The sequence below is a fragment of the Selaginella moellendorffii genome, unplaced genomic scaffold, assembly GCF_000143415.4.
Source record: "Selaginella moellendorffii unplaced genomic scaffold, v1.0 SELMOscaffold_0, whole genome shotgun sequence".
Taxonomy (NCBI): domain Eukaryota; kingdom Viridiplantae; phylum Streptophyta; class Lycopodiopsida; order Selaginellales; family Selaginellaceae; genus Selaginella; species Selaginella moellendorffii.
In genome coordinates this window covers 2,596,870-2,622,415 of record NW_003314261.1, presented here as the reverse complement: position 1 = coordinate 2,622,415, position 25,546 = coordinate 2,596,870, and the positions used below count along the sequence as shown (strand labels likewise).

The 25,546-nt window shown below is 43.8% G+C and overlaps 4 protein-coding genes and 1 pseudogene across 4 annotated transcripts; 4 read left to right on the top strand and 1 right to left on the bottom strand.

Moving 5' to 3' along the window:
* Positions 1–12,443: 12,443 nt before the first annotated feature.
* LOC9641743 (serine/threonine-protein kinase H1 homolog) lies at positions 12,444–14,193 on the top strand. Its single transcript, XM_002960867.2, has one exon. The coding sequence runs from the start codon at positions 12,619–12,621 to the stop codon at positions 13,345–13,347; it is 729 nt and encodes a 242-aa protein (XP_002960913.2). The 5' UTR covers positions 12,444–12,618; the 3' UTR covers positions 13,348–14,193.
* A 426-nt stretch (positions 14,194–14,619) lies between these two features.
* LOC112346711 (jmjC domain-containing protein D-like) lies at positions 14,620–15,634 on the top strand. Its single transcript, XM_024676232.1, has 8 exons — positions 14,620–14,696; positions 14,745–14,822; positions 14,869–14,952; positions 15,008–15,085; positions 15,139–15,207; positions 15,264–15,389; positions 15,438–15,510; positions 15,564–15,634. The coding sequence occupies exons 1-8, from the start codon at positions 14,628–14,630 to the stop codon at positions 15,569–15,571; spliced, it is 585 nt and encodes a 194-aa protein (XP_024532000.1). The 5' UTR covers positions 14,620–14,627; the 3' UTR covers positions 15,572–15,634.
* On the top strand, positions 15,574–16,620 carry LOC112346712. The gene is made up of 6 exons (XM_024676238.1): positions 15,574–15,800; positions 15,850–15,868; positions 15,917–16,153; positions 16,208–16,323; positions 16,381–16,474; positions 16,526–16,620. Exons 1-6 carry the CDS (start codon positions 15,766–15,768, stop codon positions 16,571–16,573), a joined length of 549 nt encoding a protein of 182 aa, XP_024532006.1. The 5' UTR covers positions 15,574–15,765; the 3' UTR covers positions 16,574–16,620.
* A 51-nt stretch (positions 16,621–16,671) lies between these two features.
* On the top strand, positions 16,672–19,076 carry LOC9641742 (annotated as a pseudogene).
* Positions 19,077–19,970: 894 nt separating this feature from the next.
* LOC9641741 (hydroxycinnamoyltransferase 1) lies at positions 19,971–21,118 on the bottom strand. The gene is made up of 2 exons (XM_002960201.1): positions 20,953–21,118; positions 19,971–20,785 (listed from the first exon to the last, which is right to left on the bottom strand). Exons 1-2 carry the CDS (start codon positions 21,116–21,118, stop codon positions 19,971–19,973), a joined length of 981 nt encoding a protein of 326 aa, XP_002960247.1.
* Positions 21,119–25,546: the final 4,428 nt, after the last annotated feature.

The following is a 25,546-nucleotide window of genomic DNA, read 5'->3' as shown; positions in this document are numbered from 1 at the left end:
ATTGGGGCCGTTGGATAAGGAGTTTTATTTTACATATAATACACCATAACTTTATCTATATTGAAAACTATAGTATATTCTGCTATTATAATAATACTTGAGATAACTAAATTAAAACCATATCAATTTATACTTTCTCAATCATATGTTACCTATAATAGAAACTAGGTTGAATTCTAGATGCATAATAGGTTTCATAGAGCAATATATTATATATATTGATAACTATTGCTTTAGAAAGAACATGCATATATAAACCATATACATGGTTGAAAAAATATGTACTTAAGTTTCATTTTGTTAAAACCATATGGTTTTTGTGAGAGCTATGGAAATAAAACCATTTTAACAAGCACGCTGTGAAAGCTTTAAGTTTGTATTTGTCTACACATTTGAGTTCCAAATAGTTGTCACTAATATTTTATGGAATATATCTCTCAAGAAACATTTCCATCTTGGCCTTCATGATAATATTAATAATCTTATACTTTTTCACTCAAATCCAACATCTTTCACAATGGCCATTGATCTTATTATTCATTGATAATTATTTGAAAAAATGTCAATTGAGCATTGTTATCAAAGTATTTTCTAGAACACAATATGATTTTTAATGCAGATATCATATGATTCTCTCCAGCACTATTATAGAACTAGAATATAGTCTATTTTTTAATATAGTTAACATTCTAATGTATATATGTAATAAAAAATTGGAACACAATATGGCTTAAACTCCTTACCGAACTAAGTATACTTAGTTAATAGTACATAAAAATTCTATCCTTATGCTCGTTTGGTTTAAGTACACTCAAAATGCCTAGTTAACTCCACTAGCACAAGAGAGATTAATAAAGGGTCCAGCAATACCAATTTTCTACTGTTGTAATAATAAGGAAAGAATATCCAAAAGAATTAGTCGATAAGTAACTTTTAAAATCATATTCACAATAGTGTTCTAACATTTATGTCTATAATGGATTCTTTCAAATAATAATTTTATATTTATGGTTGAGGCATTTCATGTTTTAACATCTTGGCTGGGGATATACCACACTTTCACAAGTGTTTATCATTCACAAACAAATGGTTTAGTAGAATGGCTCGTTTGGACTTTCAAAAGAATAATCATGAAGTATGTGAACTTTTAGAATTCGCATTAAATGGTTATTTATCGTCTCTTTAGTGTAATTCTTTCCACTAAAAGTTTTACTCATTTCAAAGATGTACCATAAGAATAAAATTATCTAACCTAACTTTAAAGGTTGCAACCTTTTGTTGTATTATTTCTAAATTGTTGTCAACCATAGATAAAAAAAATTTCTTCATCAAGAAGATTTTATAAGATATCTATCATCTTTTGCTGCAATGGAGTGATTTGCTCAAACTTTATATCAATATTTAAATAAACTTAGGTTAGGGCTTGAGCTATTGGATGGCTCAAATGAATCAATGGCTATGATTGTATTGGTATATTCATGGTTTTTTATAGTAATGCTAAACTTTGCTAGATTAAGTGCTATATGTTTAAATTAAAAATCACACTTTTTAAATAAGGTAAGATATTAGAATTTGTCAAATATTACTTTGGTAATGAATTAGTAATTAATTGCTAGATTAATAAACATATCATGGTATTATCATAATTGCAATCTGTAAGTTTATAATGGAATATAAGAAATTCATTCATATTTTGTTTACATGGTCTTGAAAGTTTTAAGATGGAGATGATTGTGACTGCAAATGAATCCCTCTATTAAGTAATTAATGTTGCTACATCCTACTTGGGTTGTTGTGGGTTGCTATGTTGAACATATAGCAGTGAAGCTATTTGTTTGATGCTTTATTTCGTTAAAGTGGGACTTATTCAGTAAAGTGGGACATTAATTAGCATGTGTCCACATGCCATTTTCTAGTACTTAATTAATATTTATTAATATTTTTATCAGTTTTTTAATTTATTTTTTTATATTTCACAATATTATAACACAAAATCATATGAAAAGTTTTTAATTTATAAATTATAAAGTTAAAACTTCAATTTTTTATTGTTGTTATAAAAATGGCATGTGGCCACACACCATAAGTGGGATAATGAAAAGTCCCACTTTAACGAAATAAAGCATTTTGTGGTAGTTCAATCAAATTCAAAGAGCTTGTGACTTGTTCTTGCATCTTCATTTTTGGTTTTTTTTAAATGTCTTTTTTATTTGAATTTTTTTTAACCCTAGGAGAATGAAAATATCATCCTCATTTTGCAAATTAATGATCCTAGCTTTTAAAGACAAGATGTTCTAAACTGATTTAGCAAGCATATATTGGAAGTAGTAGATTTCAAAATCCATGCTACACCCTCCAACTCTAAGTTCTTGGTAACATTTTGGCACCATGACTACATAAAATACATTTGGGTTGAAGGCATATTTTTTCTTTAGCCTCTTCACCAACATGCAAAAATGGTTAATACAAATATCTACTCAAGCTTGTATAACAAATTTTTACATCTAAGCACAAAGACAAAATGTCGTTTGTGCATGCTTACAATACTAAACCTCCACTATACTTCTCAATTATAATGATGAGGCTTGAGATGGACTCACACCATGTGGACCTGAAAATGGTTAAAGATGCATTTAAGAAATTAGGGAAGGTATTTGAAGCAAGTGTGTTTTTTGGGATATTTATGATATAGCCACATAGACTTCCACCCCAACCCACCTGTACAAATGAAGGCCACCCTTCCACCTTCAATGGCTTTGGCACCAATAATGCCACCCTTGACTAGAAAATCTATGGTGACAGTAGTTAGTGCATCTAAAGACCCATAAGTTAGAATTCAAGAACATTTTGATGTTTGTTTTTCACTGCTAAGAAGCGGGAAGATGAATCACCAAATGCCATATGTAAACATCAATTGGCAAATAATGTTACTTCATCACCCCTAAAGAAGCCAAAAAAATTCTTGCACATAACTCATGCTTTAATAGATGACTTCCCTAACTCAAGAAATTTATGAAGGACTATAATTGAAGACATTATCTCAAAGGGTAACAAATCTAGGATAGCCAACTGCAATAGCCTTCTACAAGGTAGTAACGAGTAAGATGCACCATGGTGCACAAAGCTGTCATAGTGAGTTGGTGATATTCATCTCTAAGTCATTAATTACTTTTGTGATTTTTATTTTTTAGTATTTTTAGGTTCAGAATTTGGCCTCAACAATATCCATAGACAATTTTGGACTAGAAAGACATTAAAAGTCAACAATGACAAAATTTTATCCATATATAGGTTGTTGGTCTTTGGTTCCTAAACATACTGTTTACCAAATTCCAACACCTGTTAGTTTGCGTGTAGACAATGTCTATAAATAATTTCAAACTAGAAAGACACTTGAAAGCCTCCAAAAACAAATTAGTCTTTATGTACATAGACTGTTTTACATGTCCATGCATTTTTTAGGCTTAGAATTATAAATCACCTCGTAACCAACGAACACCATCCTAAAAGTAAAAGCCTTTTGGCTAAAAGCATTAAGCATCAATATATTTTGAATACCCTTAAAGTCTTTTTCTCATACAATAATAAACTTATTTCGCAAGCCATGATAAGGGGTACTCAACAAGTGTTAGTTGAGACTTGCTATAGCTAAAATTTGAAGTGTCCATGCTGCGGCGAAGTAGTGTCACCGCATTCTGTTGTCAGCAGCTTAGCGCTCTCAGCTTCGGAGAACATAAAGTCTAGTTTTCTGGAAATGTCCTCCTTGATTCTCACGAACACCTGAAAGTTTAGCAAATGAGTGAAAGAAACAATATGGAAAAGCAGCACAGCGTACGGGATTGTCGTACAGATAAACGTAGTGTCCGTCGTCTTGATCAGTAACAGCTTTCCAAAGTACCCTGTTTCCCTGCAAGCACACACTTTTCGGTAACAGAAATACTGGATACGTCTGATCTTACCAGTTTCATCACTTGTGCAAAATCCTCGAGCTCTTCGTCGTCCAGCTTAAGAAGATTCTCAGTGGACCAGAGATCTATCAGAGTATCCAGCTGAACAATCCGACGTCGCCTACGTAGAAAAACCAATTTGAAACTCAAGGAAAGACAAACCAAGTTCGTACCTCCTCGGATCCGGAAGAGCAACTTGATTGAGGTTGATCATTATTTCATCACGGCTTTTGGCGAGTTTCCCTTGACCCGAGAACCAGCGAAGCAGAGGCAAAAAGACCGGCCTTCTCCTCTCCGTCCCTCCATCCGTGAGCACCCATGAGCTCCGCCGCTCAGTCCCTTCAAAGAGATAAACCTGATTCTCTGGAAAAAACTTGAGCTTGGCCTTGGCCCGTCCCATGTTCCTCCGCCTCCGAAACACCCACGGCCTCAGCTTCTGATAGATCATACTGTCGAGCTTCCGAAACACCCCTCGAGCATGGCAGTACTTGAAGTAGTGCCCCCACCTCACAACTTTCGGAGCCATCCGACTTATAAGATTGTAGCACGACCCTCCCCGTGACTGGGAGATGACCGTCTTGAGCTCGGACAAAAACAACCTGTAAGAGTTCCTGGAAGGCCTCACCTTGAGCCTCATCTCCTCGTTTTTCATGGCGTGCTGGAACTTAAATCCCAGGAACTCGAAGCCCGACCTCGAGTCCGTGATCGTGTATCTATCCGTATCGAGCTTGATGCCAACTCCACGCAACCAATCCCGGACAAACACAGTAGCATCGAGGATGAAGGCATGAGAGCGATTGACCACGACGAACTGCTCGCAGTAGCGGACGAAGAGCGGAGCTGGATGGCCGGGATAGAACTTCGCGAACCATTCGTAGAAGGCGGTCTCCAATCCATGCATGGCGATGTTAGCCAGCAGCGGAGTGATCACTCCAAAGTCCCCAGCTCTTGGATACCCCGGATTCAGCCACCGGAGTGCCATGATCCCTCCATTCAGCCACGCCTCCACCTGTGACGCGATGATCGGCAGCGAGTTCCTCAGCTTGCTCATCACCGCGCGGTGCTCAAACTCCTGAAAAATGTAGCACGAGTGAGCGACGAGAACGTACTTCTCCTTGCCTTTGAGCGAGAGAGTGATGGCGTCCATGGCGTCTCTGTAGCTCCTGTGAGGCCTATACCCGAAGGATCCATCCTCGAACCGAGCCTCCCACTCCGGCTCCAGCGCGAGCTTGACGAGCATCTGCTTGGCGCGATCGCGGACAACGTCCTGCAAGCATCGCCCCAGCCGGCGGCGCCGCGTGACGCAAAAGGGCAGGCCCTTGTCAGTGATGCGCAGCGTCCTGGCGAGCGCGATTCGGGCCTCGCTGGTGATGAGCGCGTTCACGCCCAGCGACGCCTCGCCCTGATTCGACTCGGTGACCCGCCGCACGGCCAGGAGGCGCGCGTGAGCGTTTTCCAGCAGCCGCGACTGGAATGCGTGTACCTTGGCGGTGTCGTTGGCCACGGCGGCGCGGTAGATCATGGATTGGAGGCGCAGCACCACGGATTTGACGGTCGACCACGGCACTCTCTCCCATGGCTCGAGCTTCACGGCAGCCTGCATTCTCCAAGGGAAACTTGCATAGAACCCTAAAATTCAAACTCTCTTTAGGGCTCAATAAAGAGTTTGCTGTGGCGGGAAATGAAGCGCACGAGCGGCAGACGGCATTGACAATGCTGAAAGGTAATTCGTCGATTTCGATCCTAGATTCTTCCGGGATGTTCTTTCCATTGCAGCTCTCCAATGCATCCATCTGGGCGAATCTCCCACTCCATCTCCAGCTCAAGCGATTGGATTTTGGTGGCTGGAACCAGGAGAACGATATGGGATCCAAGTGGACGTGGATTTACAAGCAACACTTTACAATCAGGATGCCCATAAATGGAAGGAATGCGGCATGACTCATGTCCTGTGGGATTGCAAAGTGGCCAAAGAAACATGGAAACAGATTTTGGGAGCGACAAGAGAGCTAGGGGTCACTCAAGACTTCGAAGCAAGAGCTCTACAGTAGTTTGAATGTGTGAGGCCCGAGTACTGGAGCTGCATGGCAAAGGATCGCGTGCTGGGGAGGGCATGGCTGGGGTACTCGGGTTAGGGAGCATGGTTGGTCCCGACCGCGTTCGGCCGAAACCCCGACCGCCGCCGAACGCGGTCGGACAGGTCCGTTCGATGATTCCGTTCGGCAAAAAAAATGGTGATCGCGCTAGATTTCTGATGCTGCTGCGGCGAGGAGGGCATAGGAGCTGCGTGCATACCTGCCTCTGTTTTCGATTGAGCGTGGAGCAGCACTGAGGCCTCGCAAATCAAATCGCCCAGTCCGCAACACTTGAAGTTTTTGCCCTAAAATGGAAATTCAGTGATTCCAGAGATTTGATTGTAGAGATTCATAGCGATTCTGGCACAATTGAGCGATGGCACCCGATTGGGCATGGTCCCATGTTACCAAGCTCACTCCTTATGCTTCCGGCAAAGGAGCTGAGCATTGGAAATGTAATTATTGTGGTAAAATGTATGGCGGTCTGCCGAAATGCATCAAGGCGCATCTTGCTAAAGTTTTTGGGCATGATATTTAAGCATGTAGTGCTTCAAATGTTCCTCTTCATGTTCAGAACCAAGCTCACCGAATGTTTGTGGAGCAAATAGCAAATGCCCTTTCAAATGTAGAGATGTAATCTAGGCTTGAATCTCTTAGTATAGAAGATTTAGCCAAAGAAGATCTTCCAAATGAAGATGTGATTGTTGAGGAAGATGCTAGAGATGTCGAGGGACTTGCCGAAGATGTTGAAGAAAATGAGTAGTAGTTGGTTTAGTTTAGTCTAATGCTTTGGTTTGGTTTGGTTTGGTTTGGTTTAATGCTTTGGTTTTCCTACTTTTATTAATGTGGTTTTACTAAAAATGTTTTTTTTTTTTTCAAAAAAATTTTGTGAACCGTTCGGCCGTTCGGCATTTTCACAGCCCGTCGATAGATAACTACGGTCGGGCAGTCGGCCGGTTGGCATTCGGAACGATCGGGACCAACCATGTTAAGGAGTAGCAAACATAGTGAGTTGGGTTAGAGCGATGGGTGATTTGGTGGTCCATTGGCGTCCAAGTGATCTGGGAAGCACGGAACAAGCACTAGCTCGGATATGAGCCATCATTTCTACATGGTGGTAACTCTCCCTAGCTGCCATTGGATCGCGGCAGGCCCAGTTGGAAGGGCAAGCGAAACCAGATCCAGCCAGAACATGGCTGAGCCAGTGGCTGCCTCCACAGGGACCGAAGTGGAGGTGGCACCCCCCAGATAGGATTTGGCGAGCGCAAGGAGAGGGGACATCAACTCACTCTAACGAGGACGGTTGCAGCAGGTCCTGATCGCTGGCCCGCCGTAGCTATAACACTAGAGCCGCACTAGGGGCCAAAGTGGCCCGGTTTTTGTAATAGTCCCTAAGGGCCTCTTGAGGAATGTACATACCATGCTGCTCAAGCTTCTCGATCACTTCCCTCTCCAGGCCGCCAAGCTCGCCTTCAAATCCTGGCACCAGCCGTGATCTCCCTCAACTTTTATGGCAACAAGATCTCTAGCTACCTCCCGAGGAGCTCTTCCACGTGCGGGCGGCAACTTCAGCGGGCTTGCTCCTAGTGGAGACCAGGCGAGACAAGCTGATCGTCACCAATCCCCTCACTCGCCACTGGACTCGACTTCCACCAAAGGACTGGGTTGTGAGATCGAGTGCTTTCATTGCCATATTCTAGGCGTTCCTAGACTCAAACTTTTGGGTGGTCTATGGCTCGAGTCCTCGTTTACGATTGCTGTTCGCGTCGCTGTTGTGCGGCAGTAGCGGGAGAGCTGGAGGCATTGGAGCTGGCCAAAATCAGATACTGGCATCGTTTCCCAAGCTTGGGTTTTGCAGCGATGGAAGCCACATTGTTTTAATTGCCAGGAGGAGCTCGGCAGGGGAGGAGTACTCACTCAAGTTTGTTAACTTCCTCGATCGGGGCTGCGCGATGGAAGAGCCTGCCGCTGGGATTCATGGTCAGTGACATGCCAGTTTGCCTACTTCACATATTTCCCCTGTCGGTTGTCTTTGGTGAATCCTCCTCCCATGCATGCAAACGTGAAAAGGTGGCAGTGGAGGAGTGATGACAACCCCAGCATTTATGCTATTGGACGAGACGTTGGGCAATGCCACTGAGTGATCCAGGGCTGTTTCCTCGGGAGATCGTCCCAGGAGCGGTTTATTTGTGCGGGTGCCTGTGGTAGTCCTCGGTCTCCTCGAGCTGTGTGTCTACAGGATCTCAAGCCAGACATGGTCGCCACTGCTGCTGCTGGACTCCAAGCAGAGTTCCATCGGCCTTATACCTCCTGCTCGGCTAAGTGTCAGGTTTTGTCCACTCCATGGTGAAATATTTTTTGTTTGTTTATTGCAGAAGGATTGATCTTCGCTAACAAATTACAATTGATGACAATTGAAAGTTTCCATAATATATATTGTATTTACACGAAAAGCCATGGAGGCATGTAATGCGACAATAGGCAATGGTTTTGGAGGTGGTGTTCAATCGTTCAATGATAAGACGTTGCCCTTGGAAGGCATGCAAAGGCAATTCTAGGGACATAGTTTGTGGAGGATCTCAGCACTAGAGATAAAAGTAACCTATTATTCTAGTTTTGGTTTTTTGAAGGAATGATTTTTGAAGGTGTTGGGAGAATGTATTTTTTAGCTTCAGAGTTCTGGAATACAAGGAAGCTCTTGAGTTTATATGGTGTTTCAAGAATTTACCCAATTATCAGGTTCTCAAATGTAGTGAGAAGAGCAATTTAGTGTTCTCACAACCAATTCTAGGCTCCATTGTAACAGGTGTGAATTTTTAATGGGGAAAAATATGTTTAAATAGTCAAAAAAATGGGAAGTCTCTTATTATTCATTAGAGTATATTTGTGACCACTGGTTCAAATAAGCATCTACAATCCACACCTAGATTAGGTCCTTATGTTAACTTAAGGTTAGTTTCAAACACAAAATATTTTTATTTATAAATGATTTTTCTTATTTTCTTTTGTCTTGTTTTTGTCATTACCACTTTTTGGTTTGGGATGGTAGTGGATATACCTAGAATATCTTGAATATTCTAGGATATATTTTACCATCTAATGGTTGTTACTCATTTAGATTAATCTTGTAGAATTTTCTTGTGGTAGAAAATTTATAAAGTTTTCTAAACATTTTCTAGTATATTTTACTTTATTCTACCATTTAATGGTTGATATTCAAAAATATTATTCTTATGTTTATAAATTATAAACATGTTCATAATATAAAGTTCCATTTCATCAGTTAGATTAATAAATAAGAATAACACTACTAAAACCAAGTGTTGTTGCATGCAATGCGCAGCAAATTATTTTGATGATGAGTTCCTAATAATTTGAATATTTTGAGTTATAGCTTTAACTTCATTGCAAAAATCATGGAAAATGTTGAAGCAATCCAATATAACTCTTCACTCATAATCATACCATCATCAATAATTTATAATAATGATGCAAAGAATAATATATTGTTGTATATAATTTTTTATATATTTAAATACAACTATAGAATATAAAAATGGAATATAGAAATATGCATATTAATTAGCCCAAAACCCCTAATTTATATATACGAGTGATTTGGATTGAAACTAATCCAATGGCTACTATAATATATAATTGTTAATATTAGTATGTATATTTGGACCTCACATCATTCCCTCCTCTCAAAAGGATGGAAAGTAGTTAAGTTTCTTTGGTTGATGGGTTGGGATTTAGAAGAACATCAGGAGGAATATTAAAAAGAGGCACTAGTGGATTTGTACGTGGTACTAATGGTTCTTGATTCCTTTATACATAGTGTTTTAACCATTACATATGTATAATTTCTGGAGTATCAACCTATTAAATGTTATGGCTGAAGAATGTGTAACGAGTGGAAGAGGCAATGTCTCATAATGTTATGCCAAGCAAAAAGTATTATCAAAAGTGCTAGAGCAAGTGCATACACAAGTCTTATAAGATATTGACAAAATGTTAGCCATAACATTCTCAACTTAATTCACTCTAATATATTTAGAAATGATAATTGTAAGGAACCAACTCTCCGAGGTGTCGTACACTTAAAAGATCCTTGAAACTATAATCGGAATGATAAAGAGTTTATTAAATAAGACCGAATCTAAGATCAAGTCGAAGACTGACCAAAATCGAGTTTAAGACCGAGTCTGAGATTGAGTCCGATACCAAGTTCAAGACCGAGTCCAAGACCAAGTTCGAGACTAAGTCTGAGATCCAAGATTGGGTCTAAAACTGAATTTGAGATCGAGTTTAAGATCGAGTCTGAGGTCGGGTTTGAAATTGTGTCCAAGATTGAGTTCAAAATCAAGTTCAAATACTAATATAGGTTGTGGGGTGAAAGCCCAAAGCGATCATCTCCTTAGGGGAGGATGGGAGGGCGGGGGGGAGTTCCAAAATATAGTAGGAATATACTTTTTTTAAGGGTATATTATATTTTTAAGTACCCATTAATCATACATGTGCCATTTGCTCTAATACCACATGTAACACACTTTATCTCTCTCCCCTTAAACCAATTGAAAAAGGGGCAATTGCTTGATGAGAGAGCCTTTAGTGGCTATTTTATCCCCATTTATCCCCCAAGGTTTCAAGGATCCATGGTGATAATATACTAAATCTCATCTCATGATCACATGTGCTACAGGTGCTTCCGAATTGACTTAAAGTTGAGACTGAGGGTTAAGTGCTTTAGGTGAAAATAAGCATGAACTTAGGTGGTGTCAAAGAGGCCATCCAAGGAAGTGCTCAAGAGCAACCCCCACTTCTGGCAACTCAAACACCTTCATCAAGTGTTTGGTATACTCCTTTAGCGTCTTGCTATATAGATCAAAATGTCGTCAATGTAGACTCACTCCTGGAAAGCAAACCAATTGCAGTGCTTCTAGCTCATATGGAGTGGTGCCCCATATAAATACCATATGGTAAATTGGTCCTCACTCTTTTCTAAAAGCTTGGGCCTTCCCTTTTGGATGGAAGTGGGGGAGTAAGGGTACCTATACTAGGCCATTAGGCCATGGTGTTTACCCTTGAGATCCCAAAGCAAATGATGCATTTAAGGTTTAGGATTTAGAAGGTCCTATGATCAAGTTTTGTGTATCAAGGGATGTTAAAAATCTAGAGGCTTAGTATGTTTGGCTGCTTATGCTTGTAAGGAGTGTAATTAAACTTTAAGTGTAATTTAACTTAGGAAAAGGGATTGGGAGAGAATTTGAGAACTTATGGATAGATAGCTAACACTTTGTTGCTCATGCAATAAATAATTAAGACTAAGTAAGACCAAGTAGGAGTTGGTATTATAGACAGGAACCTTAATAAAGGAACTTAACTAAGGCCAAGGCAGTGGTGGTCAGATAAACAAAGTAATCTAGTAAATTGAAAAGGAAAAATTTGTGGTTTACAATAATCCAATCAATAGAAGGCATCATTATAAGCATCGGCATGTCTAAATGATATATTTGGCTCCTCACGAAGTAAAAGGCTCAATTCACTTTGATATATTTGGCTTTGCATGAAGCAAAAAGCTCCAAAAATGAATACCACATTGCATGACTGATTCAAATAACTTTGATAAAAACAATGCAATCAATAAAAGGCATTATCACAATCATTAGCATGTCCAAATACATGTTTGAAGACTTTCAGGAGAATACTTTAATCTATATAAGTGGCTGCACTCAAACTATTATACCACTATAGCATTAGCCCTTAGAGACACGTGAGAAACTCAAATAAATATTAAATATCATCCCAAAAATGATATATAGCAATCATTGTAAAGTGATCAAATCAATGGTACATATTATCCCAAGATTCCCATGGAAGAACTTTGGCCAGATGCAAGTATTGGCAAAAAAAACAAAAGGAGTTATCATATGTTGTGAATATTACTATCAACTAGGTTTAATTATTCAATTGCAACCATATAATATAATTGCACTAACTATTGCTCCAAAGTTAAAGGAGGATACTCTGCCATGAAGATAAATGAAAAAGAAAAAATAAAAGAGAATAAGTTAGAAAAGTTATAAAGAAAGTGAGATATAGATGATTCAAAAGTTAGATTTAAACTAAAATCCCAAATCTAAGCATTCTCCTCTCCACCAATATGAATTTATGGAATATGGAAATAAAATACAAAATGTGCATATTAATCAGCTTAAAAACCCTAATTTATATCAAAAGTAAACAATCCAAATTAAAACCAATTTAACAGTTATCAAAATGCCATTATGTTAATATTAGTGTACGGCTGTTAATATTAATATACAGTATCAATTAAATTCGTTAGAAGAAGCTAGGGTTTTTTTTATTAAACTTGTGAGAGAGAGAAGAGCGATGGCAGTGGTAAGTGAGTTTAGGGAGGAAGATTGCAAAGAGCTTCTCAGTATTCATATGTTGGGGCAGTGAGGTTTCAAGAAAGGTAGGACGCTGGGGTGTGGCGGCCAGGGGCATGTATTCGTGCTCCACAATCTGGACGGTCACAACTCATATGCAGCCAAGGCATTTCGATCAGGGAGCGAGAGAGAGAAGTTGGGATCATGGCCAAGCTCCGGGGCTGCCCTGGAGTTGTCTCCTTTAGAGATTTCATCAAGGAGAGAGATGGAGGACAATGTTTTGGGAGTATTATTATGGAACTATGTGGATCTAGTCTTGCTGATCGCTTGCGCGCTTCCGGGCAGATGAGCGAAGAAGAAGCAGCTCAGATTATCAAGCAGCTGGCAGAGACCCTCAAGGAGATGCATTCGAGAGGCATAGTTCACCGGGATCTCAAGCCGGGCAACATACTTTTCAAGCTAGACGCGCGCGACAAAGTGGTGATTAGTGACTTTGGTATGGCCACAGACGACCCTGAGGAGATGTCGCAGTACTGTGGCACGGGGAAGTACATGGCACCCGAGGTGGCAGAGAACAAGGATGGGAGCTTCTACACAGCAGCTATCGACGTGTGGGGACTTGGAGCGATTTTATACGAGATGCTGGGAAAGGGAGGATATCAGCCGAGTGAAGCATTTGATCGCGTGCGACAGGGGGCATCCCCGGTTGGTCCTTTCTCGTTTATAGCGGAGGATCTCCTTGCCAAGATGCTGGCTGTGGATCCGAAACAAAGGCTGACAGTCGATCAGGTTCTACAACACCCATGGATTGTCAAGCTTTGCAGAAGCAGCAGCAGTAAGATCTACAGGACGTGGAGGAGGCCCTGTGGTGCGAAAAGGAGTGCTCCTGGCCTCGACAAGGACTTGGTCGTGAAGAAAGTTCGAGCGGCTTAAAAGTGCCAGCAGTCAGTCCGGTAAGCACACTTGCCATTTCCTCTTTCTCCTAGTCGCAGTTCCTAACTTCAGGTTCGCTTTTGTATCCTCCGGACATCATCGACATCTCTCGTGTCTCTGTCTGGAAATACCTTTTTGGTGGCTGTCGAGAACAATCGTGGAACAAAAACGAGATCCAAGCAAATGCCGAGGTAGATGCAAACGAGATAGATGTTACACACAAAGCTATGCCGCTCTTCTTTAAGAAACAAGGGAAGTTGAATGTTTCTCCCCTCAAGAAAGAATTGAAAAAAGTCTATCCATATATAAACAAGGATCAAAAGTGGAGTTAAATCGAGAATGGCTATTGATCACTGTTAATCTAACAACCCAAGCATATCTTGAGATCATTCGGGAACTTCTCAAAGTGGTGGAAGAGTCCGCGTGATCCATGCTTGGGGATACGACTGGCGCTGGGGAATTCAATCGACGGCTGCTCTCGCGAGGAAGATCTGGCTGGTCTGCGCGTAGGCCGTGCATGACACGAAGTCGTGCTCGCTCGATTGAAGCGCTCCTTGGCTTCGTCAACCAGGAGATTGTTCGCGAACGCCTGGATCATCAGGTTCCACCAGACGATGTTCAAGGCCGGCAGCTCGCGCTTCCTCCAAACGCCCGCTCATGACACCACCTCTCGCTGGGGCATCGAATCGAAGACCTTCTTGGCCAGTGCTTCATCCCAACCATCGAAGATCGCGTTCTAGGAGATGAAGTTCCTAGCCGGCATCCGGAAGAACATCGCCAGCGCTACCTGGAGATTCCCATTCCGGGCATATGCGGTGATTATCGCGTTCCACGCGACGAAATCTCTCTCCGGCATCGCCAAGAACATCGCTCTGGCGTCCTCGGCCTTGCCACGCTTCGCCAGCGCCACGAGAATGCCGTGGATGTGACGACGGTCCAGCGCGGGAGGGGATCGAAGACGTGCATTGCGTGCTCAAGATCCCCGATCTTGAACAAATGCGCCGATGAGGCAACTCCACGCCACGGAATCTCTGCCACCGGGGATGCGATCGAAGAGATTCTTGGAGTCCAAAGGCCTGCCGTTGTGCGCGTAGACGGTGAGCATCGCGATGCAGGAGAACCTGTTCTTGCTGTGATCGTCCATGCCATCGAAGATCTCGCGCGCCTCGCCGACGCTGCCGCATTCGCCATAGCGATCGGACAGGCGCTGGCATTGCCGCATACACTAGCTCAAAATCCACTTACGTCCTAGCTAGGGTTCTTCATTTGAACGTTTGGCTATGGAGGAAAATTGGCGCCCACCGTCGAGGGACGAATTCCGGGAGATGGAAGCTCGAAACATTCCCGAGGTAAGCCAAGGCGCGTCGATTTGTTTCGATTGCTAGAGCTTCTGGCAGGTTTTTCCAGGGATTCTGCGGCAATGGCCCGCATTTGAGCGGTGGAATCCAGCCACTGGCGGTGTCGAGCATCTTAAGGTGAGAATTTTCGTGTCCTAGAGCAGGGATTAGACCGCTTCTCAAGGAAATCGCAGGAGAACCTCTAGTGCAAGCAATGGTGAGCAGCGATGGCTCTACGTTCTTCGGTGATATTAGAAGCCATGAAAGAGTTTGTATTTTTTCTTTGATTCCTTCTTTTCTTTTGTTCTTAAACTGGTTCCTAGGTAGCGTTGCCTTTTAGAGAATATCTAGACATGGTTTTGTCACCTGGAGAGCACAACGATCACTTTTATCTGGCACAGGTTAAGATTTACTCTTGTTGCCTGTGTTGCCGATATTAAGGATATCACTGCAGGTTCCTATACGCGTGAAAGACTCAACCGAGAAACCTCCGCTCGCTTCTCTGGAATCCGAGATATCCCTGGTATCATATATTCTTCGCCTACTTTTTTATTTTTTTGTGACACTTACCATGCTCAGCCAGAGTTCCTGGACGAGGATGCGGTCTCAAACATCAACCTTTGGATGAGTTCGACGTCTTCTCGATCAAGCATACATTATGATCCATACCACAATGTTCTTGGAGTCGTGACGGGTCAGAAGAAGGTAGAGCTTTTTCATGCGTGGCATTTTTCAGTGTTGTATTTGTTGCAGTTACCCTGTGGCCTCCTGATGCGGCGCCATATCTGTACCCCAAGCCACTGTATGGAGAAGCTTCGAACCATAGGTATTTGTTTTTATAGAAAAAGATACACTTCTTTTATTCTTGTTTCTATGCAGCGAGGTGAACTTTGTAGAACCAGACTACCAAAAATTTCCACGCTTTAGAGATGCATTAAAAGACAGTCGGGTTCTCGTAGTCGATGCTGGCAGTGCAGTTTTTATACCAGAGGGTTGGTTCCACCAAGTGGACAGTGCTGCTCTAACCATTGCCGTAAACTTTTGGTGGGCGTCTAAACAATCTTGCGCATTCGACACGCCCATGGATGCATATTATTTGCGGAGGATTTTAGTGAGGTTAGCAAATGTTGCTCTTGGCTTTTTAACAGCTTCTTTTGTTTTCCAGTCTTTTGGACGCCGAAAAGGTCAACAAGCAACAATTTCCAATGCAATTTACTTATATTGTTCTACAGAGATCGATGCTCGGATGGAATCCTCACGTGGATGTAGAAAGTGATCTTGATGACGTGCAAGGAGCAGAAGATCTTACCGTGAACAGCTTGAGTCCACTAGAAACAAAACAACTTCACGTCATACTATCCTGCGTAGCGGTCGCAGTGAACAATGGCAATTGTGAGGACGATCCTATCGCAAGTGTGTTTCTAAATACGAGCCCTCGAAGCCTTCGTCGAATCTTTCTTACCATGGTGGTAAGTGCAGGCACTGTATGCTATGTTTGTCGTTACCAAGTTGTGCATTTGCAGACTACATTTCCTCGTTCACTAGAAGCACTCGTATTGCATGCTCTCAGTCCTGTTGCTGCAGAACTTTTGACAAAACAGTTCGAAGAGATGGACTCGATTGCTTCTGAAGCATCACAGTAAGCAAGTTTTAGGATGCTGTTGATTTTACGTGGTTATGGCTTTGGTTTTAACAGAGCAGAGTTCTACAAGCGCTTTTACAGTGTTTTGGACGACTCCAGTGTCGCAATGACTGCGCTCCTCGATAGGAAGGAAGCGTTCGCATCAAAGGTAAAGATTCTGAAGCTATTTCGCTGCTGTTAAACGGTGCTTTTGTCTCAGGCTTTGGACAGTGTCATGGAGAAATTTCTGGGATGTAAGCTTCAGTGACGATGGGCTTTTGTAAATCAATTTTGAAACAAGGCGCTTCTCAGGTATCCTTTCGAGTACATTTTATCGAATCGGGTCTCCTTTGCATGTGTTTTAAATGTTAAAGCTAACTGGCCCTAGACAGTCGTGATGGGTTCGTTAGCAACTTCACTTGGGATAGTGCTGCTGTCCCTAGCCGTAGCAGCTCTTCTATCTTGGAAACGAAATCCAGGAGCACCGGCTGATTTTGTCATCACGAACTGCAGTATCTGGACTGCAGACAAGGATGTTCCATGGGCAGAATCGATGGCTGTGAGACGGGGAAGAATCCTTCGCGTGGGTTCTCTCTCACTTGTCAAGGTAAGCGTTTGTTTTCTTTGTTACAGATATTTTTCACAAAATTTCATGCTTGTACGAGGTTGCCGGTTCTGATACCGAATTCCGTGATCTCGAGGGGCAGTTTGTGGTGCCTGGTTTCATTGATTCTCATGTTCACTTTATTCCTGGAGGCCTGCAGGTATGTTAAGTTTAAACAACAAGGGAAATTAACGTCTTACCTGCAGCTAGTAAGATTGGATTTTCATGATGTACACACACGTCTAGAGTTCACACAAAAAGTTCAACATGCTGCTCATGGTGCTCTTGAATTTGTTTCTTCATGAGTGTATAATATTCATCGCTTCTTTTGAAGGGCTCGAGCCAAATGAGTGGCTTCAAGGATTCGGATGGAGCAACGAACACTGGGGAGGTGAGTGGCCAGATTCATCCTGGATTGATAGTGTCACAGAAAACAATCCGGTGAGTTTTTGTTGTAGTTTTGAGGTTCTAAAAACCTGACGTTCATAGTATCACACAGAGCAGGATGGACGGTCACATGGGCCTTGCAAATAAAGTTGCCATGGATATTTGTGATTTGAAGAGCGTTAAAGAAGATCCAACTGGTGGGAGCATTGTAAGAGATGCAGATGGTGGTCAGTTTTTTTCTCCTATCTGAATTATAGAGAAGTTGGTTCTAACATCCTTCTTTGTAGTTCCAACTGGTTTACTCGTTGATGCTGCTATGATATTGTTAACTTCTTGTGTTCCTAAACCGTCATTGGAGCAACGTAGAGAAGCTCTGGCAAGAGCAAGCCATTATGCTGTCTCTAAAGGCGTCACCTCAGTAGTTGATATCGGATCATACTTTCCTGGTGGATCAATCAAGAACGATTTTGAAGGTAATTCAATTTTAAACATCATGTTCCTCGTCTAAATTCTTCCTCTAGAGGTATACACATGGATGGACTCTCTCGGGAATATGACTGTGAGGTCTGCACTTTTCTTCCCACTCGAGACTTGGCCGCGAGTCGCATTTTACTATACGATACTTGAATTTGTTCTTCAGGCTCTGATAAAAGAGCGAGGACGGCATATAAGCGACTGGGTTCACATTGGTGGGTCAAAGCTTTTGCCGATGGATCGCTGGGCTCGGGAACAGCTCTCTTTCACCAGGTGTCACGTAAATATTAAGTAGCTTTTCTGAGGTATTAAAGTTTCTGGCGCAGCACTACGAAGACGATCCGAACAATTTTGGCCTCCGTGTGGCCGATCTGAGTTGGCTTTCCGAGTCCGTGAGTGCTGCTTTTGAGTCGAAATTACAGGTACTTCCATGATCCTTGATCCAATGCTTAATCATGAACTTCAGGTAGCAGTACATGCGATTGGCGATGCAGCAAACGATGATGTGCTTGGAATTTACGCTGACGCTATCTCTAAACATCCTCGTCAAGGACATCGATTGAGAGTAACGATGAACAAATCTACGTTTGTATCGCTTAACTCGTGGGATTGCAGGTAGAGCATGCACAACACCTTTCACCTGGAGCACACCTCAAATTTGGGAAGTTCTTGATATCTGCGTCGATGCAAGTAAGCAGATGAATGCATGATGCCTCCATTGCAAAACCCTGGATTTTTGCACAGCCAGAGCAACTTCTAGATGATGCTTACTACGCCGTAAAGAAACTTGGTGAGAAGCACTCACGCGGATCTTATAACCTCCGGTCCCTCCTCGGAAACGGTAGCGTGGTTGCTGTAAGTCTGTCAAATACTTTTTCTTTGGCGTTACGTGAATGATTTGTCTCAAGGTGGTAGCAGTGAATCCACTTGGAGGGATCCGCGCAGCCGTGGAGAGAACACCTTCAGGCTGGAGTCATCCCTGGATTCCCGAGGAAAGGGTTTCTGCATGGGACGCAGTGGTGGGGTAAGAGAAAACAGATGAGAAACTGAAATGAAGTCCTTGTTTTTGGATTCACAGGTACACATCCTCGGCTGCGTATGCAGCTGCATTGGAGGATCTGGTTGGGTCACTGACGCCAGGAAAGTTTGCCGACTTTGCGGTGTTGTCCAAGTCTCCTTTTGCACAGCACACGGGCATTTTTCCTCGAGTGGTTGCTGGAAATATTGCCTTCCTTTCTTAAGGCTTTATCCCAAACTTGGTAAATTATTTCGTGGTCTTTTAAGTATTGCATATTTGCGAGAAGATGGTTGAAGAGAAAGCAGCCAGAATCATCAAGCAGCTGGTAAAGACCCTCAAAAGAGATGCATTTGAGGGGCGTGGTTCACCAGGATCTCAAGCATTCTTTCCAAGCTAAACGTGCACGACAAAGTGGTGATCAGCAACTTTGGCATTGCCACAGATAACCCCGAGGAGATATCACAGAACTATTGCACAGTGAAGTACATGGCAGCTGAGGTGGTGGACAACAGGGATTGGAGCTCTACATGGCAGCCATCGACGTGTGGGGGCTAGGAGCAATTTTATACAAGATGCTGGATACCAGCCGATGGAAGCATTTGATCTCATGTGACAGGGAGCGACCTCTGTTTTCGGATCCACGGCCAACATCTTAGAAATGAGATCCTCCGCTGCAAACAAGCAAGGACCAGTCAGGTTCTGCAACACCCATGGATTTGTCAAAAATTGCAGCAGTAAGATCGACAAGCTGTGAAGGAGTGGTGTGAAAAGGAGTGCTCCTGGCCTTGAGAACGACTTGGTCATGAAGAGAGTTCAAGCGGCTTAAATGCAAATGCCAGCACTAAAGCTTTACTTGCTAGTTCGTATTTCCTTTTCACCATTACTAACTTCATTTGCTTGCGCTTTTCTTTTTTTTATTCTCCGGACATCAACATCTCTTATGTCTATGGCTGGAAAACATTTTTGGTGGCTGCCGAGAACAACTGTGCAACGAAAACAAGTTGGGACGAAAAGGCAAACGAGGGAGTTGAAATGTAAAAAAAGAATTGTAAAACGTTTATTGATATATAAACAAAGATCAAAGTTGAATCTAAAATGGCTGGTTGCCAACGTCGCATCTTTCGCTAATCATCTAAGCAGAATTGACTCTGTGTCAATGAAGGCGAATATGCTTTAGTTGCCCTAAATTATGAGCCCAGGATCTCTGCGAACGACATCCATTTGACCGCGCTCAAGCATCGTGTTGACGACAAGTCGATCGTTTCCCTCGATCTCGGGCAAAATGATGGCCACTCCAGCCCACACAATTCCCATGGTTCCAGCGAATACCGGCTTGCCGCTTCCGAAATCCGCGCCAGCCATCTCCAATCGCTGCCAGCTCGAGATCACGAGATCCGAGGGCTTGAAGGAGAGCGAAATCTTTAGCGGGCACTTCCTCGATGCAATCCAGGCGGCTGTGGATAGCATGTGTTGGTGCGTGATCCTGCACTTGGCTTCTTGGATGAGATTAACAGCGCCGTCGATCGATCCTGCCAGAAGTTGCTCGACGCTGGAGGATGCGATTGCAAGAAAGACCGCATTGCCATCGGGAATTGGAGGATTGAAACGTTTTCTCCCATTCACCACGAAGCCTAGCCTCGTTTCCTCATGCAGTTGAAGAAGCGAGAGCTCGGTTCTGGCGCGGGTGATCGCGATCCAGAGGTGAGCCGCCAGTATTTCGAATCGAGTCGCGGTGGTGTCGCTCTTTAGCAGCGACCGAATGCCGCTGCTCGTGAAGGAGAGGATTGCACGCTCCACATTGCTGGGGTCGGGGAAGGGCGGAGGCTCAATCTGGTACTCCGCTGGAGTGGATTCCGGTGGAATTGCGTCAGGTTGCAGGAGCAGGGATCGTTCCAAGTGTGGCGGATTGACGCGATGCTCCTGGCCGGAGGAAATCAGCGCCCAGGCTTTCACGAAATCGGCCGTGGCAACTCCATCGGCTGCGCTGTGGTGAGTCGCTACTTGGAGGCACAGGAACCGAGTGAGCTTGATAGACAAGAGGAAGTTCCGTGGCTTCTTGCGTTGGGAAGGCCTCGCGCGACGCTAGGCTGTCGAGGCTGGGATTAAACTCGTGGAAGCTGCCGAGTTCTTCTTCTAGAGATTTGCTGGCGTTTAGGGTTTAGACCGGCAAAGAACTCGATGCCGGAGTCGCAACACTGGATCTTGAGGGCCTGATTGGGAAGAAGCTTGTAGCGGCCGGCTAGCGGGTAGAAGAGGGAGAGCGTCTTGGAGAGGGATAGCTTGAGCTGGTTGGAAGGGCTGAATCGTGCAATGAAGTAGAGGAAAGGCATGTAGACCCGAGGAGCAATCTGGTCGAGGCAGCTGAGAAGTATGGACGGTCGTGGTGGTGGAGAGAAGTTGCAGGCTTGATGTTAGGCGCCAGCTTTGACTACGTGGTCAACGTCGGTCAAAGGGAGGCTCAAGGGTATATTAAGGCATGTTAGGGTAGGGGACTAACCTACCCTAGGGCTCACAGTGGAGCGGCGGCGCAGTGGAGCTTTTGAGGTAGCTCGGGGGTGGTTGGGTGGTGAGGAACCTCAAGAGGTGGCGTAGCATAGTTTAGGGCAACTAGATCTTAGTTTTTTTGCGCCGGATCATAACATTGGTATCAGAGGATTGGTTGCGATGGCCGACCAAGCTGAACACTGGAATCCTATTGTCGATGGTGGTGCTGACGATGGTGCCGACGAAGCTGCGGAGATTTGGACCATTCAAGATGTGGTTCATGAGCTGCGAGCCCTTAATAAAAATCAGCAAGAGATGCAAGACGAGATGCATGGCATGATGGATACCATGTGTGGGCGTGTTGAGGCACTCGAGGCTGGACGGGGTAGCACTCCAAGTAAGCCTTCTTTGGTAGATCGACTCAAGATTCCAACCTTTTCCGGTGATGGTGGTGTGGATGAGTGTCTTGCTTGGCTAGCCAATGTGAAGAAGTTCTTGGCTGCTAGAGGAACTCTAGATGCAGAGGCTTTAGTGGCTATTCCGATGGTTTTGCGTGATGCAGGTCTTCGATGGTGGAATTGGCTTGAGGAGTCCCGTGTTGCGGATAAGAAACCACTAGTGTCTACCATGGATGAGTTTGAGGCTGCTTTCCGTTTACGTTTTGCCCCTCATTACGATGTGGAGAATGCTCGTACAGAACTTCGCCATTTCCAGCAAGGGAAAATGATGCTCGGGGACTATATTGAGAAGCTTACTCACTTGATTAGTCGTGTTCCAATGAAGGATCCAGATCAGAACAAGTCCTACTTCATTGATGGCCTATATAGTGAGAGCATGCGGCAACACTTGCGTCATTCTCATCCTACAAAGAGTTTGGAGGAGCTCTTTGATGCGGCTCGTCGACTTGACAATGACAAGCACAAGTCTCGCAAGCGGTCGCGGAGTCCTTCTATCGAGAATCGTCGTGATGATCGCCGTGGACACAAGGATGGGAACAAGTATCACAAGTTGAAGTCAGTGGTGACTACTTCAGATGCAAAGGGGTCCAAGAAGCAAAAGTTCTTTGTGAAGAATTATAGACAGGGTTGTCATCATTGCGGCGAACTTGGACACTACAAGGCTGATTGTCCGCAGTTGAAGAACAAGCAGCAGGACAAGAAGAATGGTCAATCATCTTCTCACGGTAAGTCAGATACTAAAAAGTTGCAAGCTTTACAGCGTGAGGATGACGAGAACGACCATTCTGGTCGGAGGAAGAGACTTTCGATCGTTGCTCGTCAACTCAACTGTGTGTGGAACAAGATGGAGCTCGAGGATACGCGTGAATCAGCTTTAATGCTGGAGGGCGTGTTCCGTGCGATCCAGTGCAGATTTTATTGGATAGTGGGAGCGATGACAACTTTGTTTCGGCAAAGTTTGTTGCGGAGCATCGCCTGAACACACGTGGAGTTCTTCCATACACAGTGGAAGGTGCAGCTACCTCTGCTCAGCATTTCGATGCTTGTATCGAGGGGCTGGAAGTGTTGGTTGGCAAAACCACACTTGTGGAGACTTTTTTATCTCGCAGATATCCATTGTGTGGATCTCATTCTTGGGATGCCATGGTTGGTGAAGGTGGATCCAGAGATAAAGTGGAGCATTAAGCGTATCTCGCTGGAGTATGGTGGTGTTAAAGATGTGTGGTTTGGCGAGGGCGTTCAACCCCCAGTTGTTATGCTCTCTGCTACATCTTTGAAGCGGGCTTGTCGTAATGGAAAAGCACATTCGAGTTACTTGCTGTTTGTTCGTGACTTGGGGGACCAAGGCATGTGTGGGGGTGAAGCAGCAATACGGGATGTACTAGACGAGTTTTCTGATGTTTTTCCATCTGAACTTCCTCATGGATTGCCTCCATTACGAGGTGTGAAGCATGGGATTACATTGGAGCCGGGGACGCGACCAATTTACCGGCGTCCATTTCGGTTAAGTTATGTGGAGGAGCAAGAAGTTCAACGACAAGTCAAGGAGTTACTTGAGTTTGGATTTATTCAGCCAAGTAAGTCTCCGTTTGGTGCTCCGGTCTTGCTTGTGAAGAAGAAGGACGGTTCAATGCGGATGTGTATTGACTACCGTGCTTTAAACAAGAAGACAGTGAAGGACAAGATGCCGATGCCACGTGTGGATGATATCCTTGACAAGCTTAGTGAAGCACGAGTGTTTACCAAGATTGATCTGAGGAGTGGATATCATCAGATTGCAATGGATGATGCATCTATCTCCAAGACGGCATTCAACACAAGCTTCGGACATTTTGAGTTTACTGTTATGCCGTTTGGTTTGACGAATGCACTAGCCACATTTACTCGGTTGATGACGGAGGTATTTGGGCGTTATCTTCATGAGTTTGTGGAGATTTTCTTGGACGATATTCTTTTTTTTAGCAAAAATATGGAGGAGCATAGGGTGCATTTGCACAAGGTTCTTTTGTTACTTCGAGACAGCAAACTTTATGTGAAGAAGAGCAAATGTGAATTTGCAAAGTCGGAGGTGGAATATCTAGGCCATATTGTGACATCTAAGGGTGTCAAGACGGATCCAAGGAAGGTGGCTGTGGTGGAAAACTGGCCTACACCGACTACAGTGGCTGAGTTGCTCAGTTTTCTTGGTATGGCTAGTTACTACCGACGTTTCCAGCATAAGTTTGTAGAGGTGGCTATTCCGTTGACGCGGTTGTTACGCAAGAATGTGCCATTCGAGTGGAAGACACCACAAGAGGAGAGTTTTGTGGCGCTGAAACGATTGTTGATCAAGGCTCCAGTGCTTCGCATTGCTGATCCATCGAAACCTTATGAGGTGACATGCGATGCGAGTGGTTATGCACTAGGAGGAGTTCTCATGCAAGAGGGACAGCCTATTGCATATGAGAGTCGAACTTTGAATTCCGCGGAGCAACGCTAATCCACATATGAGCAAGAGTTACTCTCTATTGTTCATGCTTTGCGGATGTGGCAGTACTATCTTTATGGTGCAGTGTTCGTGGTGTTGACAGATCACAAACCCCTTGTGTATCTTTTCACACAGAAGGAGTTGAACACTAGGCAAGCTCATTGGATGGTCAAACTCATGGAGTTTGGGGAGTTTCCTATTGAGCATCGTTCGGGAAAATCAAATGTAGTGGCGGATGCTTTATCTCATGTTCGTCATGTGACGACGTTACGAACACGATTTTGTCATCATTTGAGTAAGGTGGTCAGCGAGTTTGGGCAATTGGTTGAGCATGCTCAGGCTCAGGATGTTGAGGTGGCCTCTTTGCGAGACCAGATGGAAGCTCCTTTCTCATTGGTGGATGGGATTCTCTACTACAATGGCCGTGTCTATTTGCCACGGGTGGATGCGTTAATTACTCAAGTTTTATTCCACTATCATGATCGTCCAGAGGCCGGTCATTTTGGGGGGAAGAAGACGTATGAGTTGATTAAGCGCAACTTTTATTGGAGGAATATGAAGGCTGATATCCTCAAGTATTGTAAATCATGCGAGCTTTGTCAGCGGGTTAAGGTGCCACGGGAGAAGCCAGGGGGACTTTTGCAACCTTTACCTATTCCTCAGAGCCGTTGGTGTAGTATCTTTATGGACTTCATCACTTGTTTGCCACGAACACAGAGGCAAAAGGAGCAAGTATGGGTCATAGTGGATCGGTTGACGAAGTATGTGCGGTTGTTGGCTCTTCGGAAGACTGTCACTACCTCAGACTTGGCTGCGGTTTACTTGGAGAAGGTTTTTCCTGATTTTGGTTTGCCAGAGGACATCATTAGTGATCGAGATTCAAAGTTCACCAGTGGATTTTGGAAAAGCTTTGCAAAGGCTATGCAAGTGACTTTGAAACTCTCGAGTGGAGATCATCCTCAGACGGATGGGCAAACTGAGCGTGTGAATCAAGTGGTGGAGGATATGCTACGTTGTAGCATTGGTCAAAGGCAAGGACAGTGGGATCTATATCTTCCGTTGGTGCAATTTGCTTACAACAATAGCCAACACAGTGGAACCAAGCTAAGTCCTTACTTTGCCATGTTTGGAAGGCATCCTCGAACAGCGGTGGAGTTGGGATTGCATTTGAGTAAGGACGTTCAAGATAAGCTTGATTCCGAGGCAACTGATCTGGCCACCGAACTTGATGAGATTCTGGTGGTGTGCAAACGGAATTTGCAAGCAGCTCAAGATAGAGCGGAGAAGTTTGCCAATGAGCATCGCCAATTCCGGGAATATAAGGTGGGTGATCTCGTCTTTGTGTGAGT